The 11,560-nt window shown below is 38.2% G+C and overlaps 1 protein-coding gene across 1 annotated transcript in view; it reads right to left on the reverse strand.

Annotated features, from left to right (window-relative positions):
* The window catches only part of LOC131982624 (cytohesin-3-like), a 69,174-nt gene extending 58,866 nt beyond the window's left edge, over window positions 1–10,308 (reverse strand). The window contains exon 1 of the mRNA XM_059347152.1: window positions 10,076–10,308. Coding sequence (XP_059203135.1) covers window positions 10,076–10,094 — 19 coding nt within the window. The 5' untranslated portion in view covers window positions 10,095–10,308. The remainder of the gene's footprint in view (window positions 1–10,075) is intronic.
* Between the last annotated feature and the right edge of the window lie 1,252 nt (window positions 10,309–11,560).

The raw sequence follows: 11,560 nt of genomic DNA on the forward strand, positions 1-11,560 counted from the left end.
GCCAGTTTGTTTACGATCAGCTGCAGATACTTTGTGTACAGTTAACGGTGACGGTTTGTTTACAATCAGCAGCGGACACTCTGTGTACAGTTAGCGATGCTGGTTTGTTTATGATCAGTGGCAGACACTTTGTGTACAGTTAGCGGTGCCAGTTTGTTTACGATCAGCGGCAGACACTTTGTGTACAGTTAACGGTGACGGTTTGTTTACGATCAGCGGCGGACACTCTGTGTACAGTTAGCGATGCTGGTTTGTTTATGATCAGTGGCAGACACTTTGTGTACAGTTAGCATGCCAGTTTGTTTACGATCAGCGGCGGACACTTTGTGTACAGTTAGCATGCTGGTTTGTTTATGATCAACGGCGGACACTTTGTGTACAGTTAGCATGCTGGTTTGTTTATGATCAACGGCGGACACTTTGTGTACAGTTAGCATGCTGGTTTGTTTATGATCAGCGGCGGACACTTTGTGTACAGTTAGCGATGCCGGTTTGTTTACGATCAGTGGTGGACACTTTGTGTACAGTTAGTGGCGCCGGTTTGTTTGCTATCAGCGGCGAACACTTTGTTTACAGTTAGCATGATGGTTTGTTTATGATTAGCGGCGGACACTTTGTGTACAGTTAGCATGCCGGTTTGTTTATGATCAACGGCGGCAAGTGTGCACAGTTAGCATGCCAGTTTGTTTACGATCAGCTGCAGATACTTTGTGTACAGTTAACGGTGACGGTTTGTTTACAATCAGCAGCGGACACTCTGTGTACAGTTAGCATGCTGGTTTGTTTATGATCAGCGGCGGACACTTTGTGTACAGTTAGCATGCCGGTTTGTTTATGATCAACGGCGGCAAGTGTGCACAGTTAGCATGCCAGTTTGTTTACGATCAGCTGCAGATACTTTGTGTATAGTTAACGGTGAGGGTTTGTTTACGATCAGCGGCGGACACTCTGTGCACAGTTAGCATGTCGGTTTGTTTACACTTTGTGTACAGTTAGCAGTGCCGGTTTGTTTACGATCAGCGGCGGACACTCTGTGCACAGTTAGCATGCAGGTATGCTAACAAGCATGCAGGCATGCTAACAAATGTTCCGGCATGAAACGGCACTATGAAAGGGGCTGGAGTGTAACAAGATGATATCAGCTAAAGCTAAAGTTAGGCAGGTTATGCTGTGGGTAGAAGGAGAATAAATTGTCCCCCTTCAGGTCGGGGAAATGGAGCACATTCATGCTTACAGGTTGCAGGAGGTAAGTGGGTCATGCCTTCCTTTTATGTTTTGCCATTTAACAAAATACACAAGTTTGTTCTTCAGATCTCTGGCACACCAAACCTCCCAAACTTTGACACATTTTATAAAAAGCTACAACAGCAGGCGCACACTGGGTGACCCAGAAGCCTCGTTCCTACCAGAACCACGTGATACAGAACCTGTACAGAACAGGTCTGAACCCGAACATCCTGCAGATCCCTCCGGTCCTTCAGCATCACATACACAAGCTGCATACAGATGCTTACTGAGCCTACTCAGGCTTGAAAATAAACATTCACAGCTACAATTATCGGCAGATATCTGCAGTATATAAATTCAGTCCGGAGAGGTTTGCACTATTAAAGCTTGACTTGTTCCTACGCTCCTCTCTCAGCCACCTGACAGCGTGTGGGCTGTGGGGGAAAGACAGCAGCTGCAGATCTACTCCAGAGACAAAAACCCAAATCCTGAACGTAGCAGGAAGCTGCTGGCACTGTCCTGCAGCCGGCAGATGAATGGCTCCGAGATCTCAAAGCTCGAGCTTATCTTAGCGTCTCTCCTCGCCAGAGTTGGGCTGCAGTGTGCCATAACCCCACAGACCACACACACACACACACACACACACACACACACTCACACACTGAAGTGCCAATATTAAATGACTGGTTTTCACAGTGTGTAAATAGAACAGTCAGTAGCCAAACTTGCAGTCCGTCACAAGGCGTGCTGTAAAGCTAGTGTTTAGCATAAATGCTCTGATTCATAGAATATGGACATCACTCATGAAGTCTGCATGATGAGCTTAACAGCTACACTGTAAACAAAATGCTGTTGCTTTTACAGAAAAAAACTGGCAGCTGTGGTTACCAGAACATTTCCATAAAAAATACAGTACATATGTCAACATCTTTACAGAACAACTTGTACATTTTACATCCTAAAACTGTAGTAATTAACAAAATAAAAAAATACATTTTAAAGTTGTAGATTATAGCGTCCTTTACTGCTAACTTAACAGGATGATGATGCTTTTATACTAATTATTTATGCATTATTTACATGCAGATTTTGCTTATTGTACATTGAATACCAGTAAATTAACATTCAGTTATTATTTATTGTACACTGAATACCAGTAAAATTTACAAGTTGTTCTGTAAAGATGTTTACATTTGTACTGTATTTTTTGCAGAATTATTCTGGTAACCACAGCTGACATTTTTTTCTGTAGAAGCAACTGAATTTTTTTACAGTGTACTAAAGTTTTAGGATGTAAAATTTACAAGTTGTTCTGTAAAGATGTTGACATATGTAAACAAACCAGCATCACTAACTGTACAGAATTCTCCTGGCAACCACAGCTGCCAGTTTTTTTCTGTATAAACAACGGGACATTTTTTACAGTGTAACATAGATATTACACTGAGGCAGAGGAAGCAGAGACTCTGTAGGTGTACATCTGATGGGCTGTCAGAGTCAGTCATGCAGAACCAGAATGTGTTACAGTAAGCTACACTCAGTCAGACAGGCTTCACTGTGGAAAGGCTTTGTGGGCTCTTGCTGGCCCATTGTCCATTGAATGACTGTTGTGGCAGAAGGCATTGTATTGTTGACTGTCATGCATGTCAGATGGATTACTATGGACCAGTTTTCTCTAAGCCTTTTGCAGAACAGCAGACTGTGGCTGCAGAAAAGTAACTGATATGAGAAAAAATACAACAATAGATACGAGAAAAGAAGCGAGAGTTGACAGCCTGCAGCAGCTCTCTGAGGCTGCACTGTGGCAGCTAAAATGTAGCGGTAGCATGTAAAAAAACTCACAATTATAATGCTTATAAGTAGGGCCGGGACTTTAACGCGTTAATTAAGATTAATTAATTCCACAAAAATGAATGTGTTAAAAAAATAGACGCATTTTAATCACACTTATTTTTGCAGCGCGGAACGTTTCTCACTGGATGAGTTTCAGGAGGAGCGATTATACTGGAGCACCAACTAGCGTTGATGAGTTGAGACAACAACAAACCACAGTGAACATGAAGGAAGAAGCTGATGAGACCTTTGGTTGGCCCCGTGGATGATGGGACATTTAGTTACTAAAAACCAACGGATGGAAGCGTCCATAAGAGCATGGTTGTGTTGCTAGGCAACAAGGAATTCACATATCACCATAGCAGCACATCCAGCCTCAAGTATCACCTCAATGCTAAACATGTAGCAGCTAGCGGCTAGTGTGCTAGCTAGCGTGGATTGTGTTTTACTTAAAAAACCAAATAATTATAGTTTACAGAAGGTCTACCTACCTATAGGCTACCTGGATTGTATTATATTTCTAAATAAATATATGTCATTTTGTGTCTTTTTTGGGTCATTGTGTATCTTTTTTTAATAACTTAGTGTCTTTTTTTTGTTTGTAATTTTGTGTCTTTTTTTGGTCATTTTGATGCTGCCTCGAGCTGCCCCCAGGTAATTTGAGTTTGAGACCCCTGTTATAAAGCTATTGTTACACTTAATGGCAAAAATTGCACTGGTCTGTTGGACTTGGAGAAAAATAAACTATTTTTGTTGCTTAAGCTTATGTATTCAGTCATTATTCAATGGTATACTAAAAATCCATGTGAAAAAAGTGACTTCTCACTGTTCTCAGGTCAATTATTTATATGCGATTAAAATGCGATTAATTGCGACTAATTAATTACAAAGCCTCTAATTAATTAGATTAATTTTTTTAATCAAGTTCCGGCCCTAATTAATATATGATAATAAATATTATGTATCATTATTAGGCAGAGAAAGCGGTACTACTAAAATGTAAATAGAATTTAAAAAAAAAATATATATATATATATATATGCTGGTCAGTGAGATAATTATGACAGAAAAGAAGATTTTTCATTGAGAGAAACTCCTTTAACACCCCAGAGAATTGATTCAGTAGAATATCTAGTCCACCACTCTCTCCCTCGCTGTCGTTCAACTGGCCGCTCTCCAGATTTATTTGGCCATTTTCCAACTTTGCTCTAGCACTTCATCCACACACACACACACACACACACACACACACACACACACACACACACACACACACAGATCTCCTGTCTCTCTCTCTCATTCCCTGTCAGACATCTCACCATCGCTGCTACTACGTCTCTCTCTCTCTCTCTCTGGTCACACGTTCTTTCCATCTTCACGCCTTGGTTCTCTGTCTATCCTCCATCTGACACCTCGCTATCTCACTCTGTCCACCTCACTCTCTTTCACTCCACTTGTGGCAGGGGAAAAACGCGTGCATGTCCCTTTTATGAGGAAGGACTGTCAAATATTGAACTTTGTCAACCACTTGAGTCGAGGCGAGCCTGTGATCCTGAGCAGCACCATCTCTCTGCTGTGGGCATTAAGTTGTTCTAATAAAAAGTAGCAATTTGTGGATAATGTTCACACAACATGAAACTAAACACCAAAACAAAAGAAACCACTAAATGACCAAAAGAATGACCAAAGAAGACACAAAATTACCAAAAAGACACACAATTATTTTAAAAAAGACACAATATGATCAAAAAAAGACACAAAATTATTGTAAAAAGACACAAAATGACCAAAAAACGACACAAAATGACCAAAAAAAGACACAGAATTACCAAAAAAGACACACAATTATTTAAAAAAGACACAAAATGACCAAAAAAAGACACAGAATTACCAAAAAGACACACAATTATTTAAAAAAAGACACAATATGATCAAAAAAAGACACAAAATTATTGTAAAAAGACACAAAATGACCAAAAAAGACACAAAATTATTTTAAAAAGACGCAAAATTACCGAAAAAAAGTCATTAAAAGTGACCTTCCACACTTTTTTTTTCACACAATTTCTACGTCTTGATCCGTCCATATATCCTCACATCAAACAGAGCCATAAGGGAAGAAGAAGACATTTAATTTGTGTGAGCGTCAGTGTGAAGCCATGAATATATGCGGTGTGTGTGTGTGTGTGTGTGTGTGTGTGTGTGTGTGTGTGTGTGTGTGTGTCTTGTGTGTGTGTTTCTGTGCTCCCGGCTGTTGTCAGCTCTCCCTGCTCGGCATCACACCACCATATGTGTGTCTGTGTGTCTGTGTGTCTGTGTGTCTGTGTGTCTGTGTGTCTGTGTGTCTGTGCTGCTGCTGGAGGCCAGCCGGCCGCCGCAAACAGCACAATGACAGCTTTATGACAGCTTTATGACAGCTTTATGCCTGCATGCCGCATCACAGCGCTGCAAGCACAGAGCACTGAACACCACTGACCTACAGCAGGAGGGATGCTTTTTCACCTGCACCATTCACTTTATCATCACAGGCTTAGCAGTTAGTTTGGTGAACCAGGGGCAGAGCCAGAGGGGGGCCACAGCCTGTTGGCTGCTCATCTACTGGGCCCCGGGGCCCCATTCAATAACATGACCACAAAGTGACTGAATATGAGCAGAAAAACACCCAAAACTACCATTATGACAAGAGGTGTCAAATGGCCATCAAAACGCAAAAAATAGAGACAAGATGCAAAATAACCACAATGAAGCGAAATGACCACAAGAAAAATGACGACCAAGGCACCAAATAACCAAAAAAGATGCAAAATTATCACAAATCGTCAGAAAGCAACTACCATACCAAATTGGACACAATGAGATCCAAAACAACCACAAATAGGCAATAAACGACAACAGAGAGATGCAAAATAACCACCAAGACACATTAAATGACCACAAAAACACCCAAAACTACCATTATGACAAAAAGAATGAACACAAAGAAGTGTCAAATGGCCATCAAAACACAAAAAATAGAGACAAGATGCAAAATAACCACAGTAAAGAGAAATGACCACAAAGAAACAGCAAATAACCACCAAGACATTCACAACGACCACAATGAAAAGCAAAATGACCACAAGAAAAATGACGACCAAGGCACCAAACAACCACAAACAGGCAATAAACGAGATGGACAGCAACCACCATGGCATGCAAACGACAACAGAGAGATGCAAGATGACCACAAAGACACAATAAAATATCACCAAGACACAACATGACCACAAGCAGATGGAAAATGACCACAAAGACACACAAAAGGGCACAAAATGACCACAAAGAGACAGAAAATAAGCACAAGAAAAATGACGACCAAGGCACCAAATAACCACAAAAAGATGCAAATTTATCACAAATCACCAAAAAAGCAACTACCAAGCCAAATTGGACACAATGAGATGCAAAATAACCACAAATAGGCAATAAACGAGATGGAAAGCAACCACCACGGCATGCAAACGACAACAGAGAGATGCAAAATAACCACAAAGACAAATTAAATTATCACCAAGACACATAAGATAACCACAAGCAGATGGAAAATGACCACAAAGACACACAAAATGGCACAAAACAACCGCAAAGAGATGGAAATCCACCGCCAAGGCAGCAAATGTCAACAAAATTATGCTAAATGAAACCACACAGAGACATCAACGACCACCAACAACCACAACCAGTCAGTCTGGTGGTCTAACACAGAGACCCTCCACAGGTCTGCTGCCTCATTAACTGTCCAGAGCTGGAGGTACTTGGAGTCACAGATAGCAGCTACAGAAGTGCATATCAGAATATTTAAGGTTGCATATTCAGCATTATTTTTATTGCAGTGGATAAACAATGCAGGTATTAATAATGGAGTAGTTAGTTTTGCCAAGAACCAACAGCCTCAACACATTTTACCTGAAAAGTTTCTGAAGCTACCTCCTACAATCTACAATCTCATTTCTACAAAGTCATTTATAAGACGCTTATCTTATCGCTTTTATATTACGCTTTTTTAAATTTCCTCTGGGGAAATTGTGAAAGGGCCATGAAGGCTACTGCCGGTGTGTGTACACTATGATGAGATTCTTCAGAAATTTCAAACAATTAATACTAGTAATGTTATGATACTATATAATATACAAGGAGTGTGTGTGTGTGTGTGTGTGTGTGTGTGTGCGTTTGAAGCATGTGTATCTTGAGGAGTGTGCGCGCTTACGTGCATGTGTGTGTGTATCTGTAACTGTAATCACATCAAAGGATCAAAGGCAATCAGAGCAGAGCAATCAACAGAATTAACTGCCACCAACTGCCAATGTTCCGTAAAACAGGTAGACAGACTGGAATTTCTGGCCTCAAACAGAAAGCATTTTTGGCAAAACCATAATACCTATCATTGATCCGACTTCACATTGAGCGTCCTGAGTTCTTCCTGAACTTGTACATATGTTTTTGTTTAAGAAAAATGAAAAAATAGCTTTGTTAGAGCGATCTAAAAAAACTGTTACGTCTCCCTTTTTCAGAAATCTTTATCTTTAAAGAAATCTTTAAAACTTTATCAGTTTTTAATATGGGAGCCAATGAGGCTGTTGGTGGTTTTGGTGGATCATCTGTGCGTCCTACGCCCAAACTATAACTCTGACAGCTTTACCAGAGGATTGTGAGGGAGAAGACTAATTTTCCTACGTTTCTATGTATAAATTATTTCTGTAGAGTGGAATTTGCGGCCTGGAGCGCAGTTTTCAAATTTATTTTTTGACAATTTTTTCTCTCCCTCCACACTCTGGTGATGATGTCACACACTGTGACACGAACATTCCGTGCAATACACACCCATTATAATCTCAGAATTTCTCCAAAAATGATCATGGTCATTGAACAGGGATTGATAAAAAACTATATCACCTATCGAAACGTGGATTAATACACCGATACACAAGACTTGTGTCTACTGTTTAAAGTTTAAATGTCATTAAAATATGCCCCCGAAACCCCTAAATGGTTATTTTTATTATTTGCTCATACTCAAGAGTAATTTTTTTTGTATTTGGCAACTGTTGAGATTTGCACTTCTCACTACATTTTAGATTTAGATTTATTGATACAGACTAAAAAAATCATATTTTCTATGTGTTTTTAAGTATTTCGTAATATGTTGAAGAATATTGTTATCGCAAAAATAGCCTGAAATATCGTGATATTCTTTTAGGGCCAGATCGCCCAGCCCTAGTTGACAATAATAGATCATATCGAAATCATTGGTCATAAATTGCAAAATATTTAACAAAATATATACATATTTCTTAGTTAATTGCTCTTGGGGGGGCCCTAAGCAGTCGATTTGTTCGCTTATGACTTGGGCCGGCTCTGGGTGTTGCAGTGACACATCTGAGCCAACACTCTAGTCCTGATTCAATAGAAGAGTGGGTGAGAGGACCTGTTGGTCCAGAGTGACAGCAGCTTATGAAGAGCTTAGATAAACACAGGTCAACATGACTCTGATGCATCGACTGTCAGCAGGCTGCTGATCCATTCAAGCCTCATAATAACCTGCTTCATATCTTCATCATCACCCTGGAATTAGGTCAGCCTTTCTACCTCCACACACAGACACACAGCAGCATGAATGAATGAATGAGATGAATGAATGAGATGATTTATGCTCATTTAGGAGGAAACTTCCTGTCACCAACCTGCTCAGAACACTCAGTCGCTATATGCACTTTATGTGCTTTTTATGCACCTTATTTGTTTCACCATTTGTTTATTCTGCACTAGAATACATACTCATTCTTTAGACATTTTTTATTTTTATTGCTTGAATATGCCTAGGTTGTTCTTTTTATTTATTTCTGTGGGTAATGCTGCTGCTACACTGTCATTTCCCAGCTTGGGAAAATAAATTAAGTATATCTATCTATCTATCTATCTATCTATCTATCTATATACTGTTAAAGAGGTGTCTAAAAACAAGATAAAACACTAATTCTGAGGGAAATGATCTTGCTGCATGGACAGATAATTTACCTTGACAAGATTTCTTAAATTAAGATTATTAAATCTAGAAATGAGCATGTTGAACACTTAAAACAAGAAATTAACTCTTTTGACAGGACAAAAATGGGGCAACACCGTACCATAGAGGGTTGATTGTGGTTTCATTTTCATTGTGATATGTTTGGATGTAATCTAGAAATAAGCATGATGTATGCATAAAATAAGAAATTAACTCTTAAAACAAGACAAATTAAAGCTGCCAGCAGTGATGAACTGGCCCGAGCAGAGTGACCTGATGATTATTTGGTTCTTACCAAGATTAAAAAAAACTTTTTGTGTCTTTTTTGTTGGGTTTTTTTTTTTGTCTTTTTGTGTCTTTTTTTGGCGTTTTATTGTCTTTTTATGTATTTTTAGGTCATTTTATGTCTTTTTGTGTCTTTTTTGTGTCTTTTTTACATCTTCTTTTGGTCACAAAATGACCAAAAAAGACAAAAAATGTACAAAAGAGATAAAAATTAAAGCTGCCAGCAGCAATGAACTGGCCCGAGCAGAGTGACCTGACAATTATTTGCAAAATATAAAGTGTTAGATAATTTATCTTGTTTTAAGAGTTATTTTTTAAGTGTTCAACATGCTTATTTCTAGATTGAACAATCTTAATTTAAGAAATCTTTATCTGTCCATGCAGCAAGATCATTTCCCTCAGATTTAGTGTTTTTATCTTGATTTTAGACACACCTTTTTTGCAGTGTATCTATCTAAAATGCTGATGTGGGAAAGATGACTGTGTTTGACTGTGGATCTGATCAATGTTGCTGCATGTGACTGGCATAAAACTAAGTGCATGTCAAGTCTAAACCCAGCTGGAAATATAGACCAGTCAGCTCTATAATAATGATTATAATCATTGTTATTATGATTATTATGAGCAGGCTACACAGACACATGTCTAGTACTGAAACAGCTTCTGAATGAATTGAATGGGTCTTACCTTGGTTGTCTTCGTCCATGTTTGCAGCCTATAAATCAAAAATCGGTGACAGAAACTTCCGTTTGCGGAGAGAAGAAAAAAAAGAAAAATACAGCATATACGGGTATTAATTTCCAGGACGCATTTGGTACACAGGTTGTCTCAGGGGCAGGGTCTTCTTCTGGGAGATGTTGTGGCCATGAACGCCTCACAGCCGCTCCGGGTCCCGTCCTTCAGTCAGCAGCGTGTGTGTGTGTGTGTGTGTGCGTGTGTGTGAGTGTGTGTGTGCATGTGTGTGTGTGGCAGCAGCGGTGTGTTTCTGCCCACAGCGGCCGAGCGTGTTGTCGTTATTCCTCCAAATCCGCCTTCACTCCACTAGTGTCGGGAGAGTAGTTGACATGGCTGCGTCAAGCTGCAAAACACGCAACTAGAGCGGTACCGGAAATTTACGCGACTGGGACTTCAAAATAAGAGCTTCAACTGAGGTTTTATACTGCCCTATAAAGCCTAGCTGCAGTAGGCTATCTACATTTTTGGTCAAAAATGAGTTATAACTCAAAAATAACTCCTTGATGTCTGTTTTATCTTGTGACAAACTTTTAGATTTCAATTTTTCTTTATTTCAGAGAAATAATTATATAAAATCACAAAATCCAACTCAAAACCAAGCAGTGATTGCACTTACCACCGTCTGCTTTGTGTGTGTGTGTATATATATATATATATATATATATATATATATATATATATATATATATATATATACATACATACATACATTTACATATATATGTATGTATGTATGTATGTATGTGTATATATATATGTATGTATATGAATATATATATATATATATATATATATATATACACACACATACACACATACATACATACAAATATACATATATATGTATGTATGTATGTGTATATATATGTATGTATATATATGAATGTATATATATATACACACACACATACATACATACATACATACATACACACATTATATATATATATATATATATATATATATATATATATATATACTGATTTACACATAAAAATAATTGAAATTATAAGTTTTTTTGAAAGGGAAATAATTATCTAGATAGTGATGAAGTAAAAAAGTGAGATAAAATTATATTAAGACTAAAATATAACATTTCTTTATAATATTAAGTCTAAAGTCTTTGAATAGAGTTGTTTAACACTTTTAAATACAGTGATAACAAAATCAATTTGAAAATGTTTATTCATTGAAAACTAAATATAAAAGCTGAAAGAAGACAACAACATCATAGTTCCTGCTCTCTGTTTCTGCATCACTATTAGAACCTTTTACAGCAAAACCAGAGGCAGTAACTACGTTTTTAGGGTCAAAGGTTAAATAAATCATCATGATTTTTGAGCATAAAAATTACATCATCAGTATATGTAGAAATAAGTGTCATATCACGTATCTACATATAACTAAATTTGGCTGCCCAGTTAAAAAAAAATTAAA

The sequence above is a fragment of the Centropristis striata genome, chromosome 13 (assembly GCF_030273125.1).
Source record: "Centropristis striata isolate RG_2023a ecotype Rhode Island chromosome 13, C.striata_1.0, whole genome shotgun sequence".
NCBI classification, from domain to species: Eukaryota; Metazoa; Chordata; class Actinopteri; order Perciformes; family Serranidae; genus Centropristis; species Centropristis striata.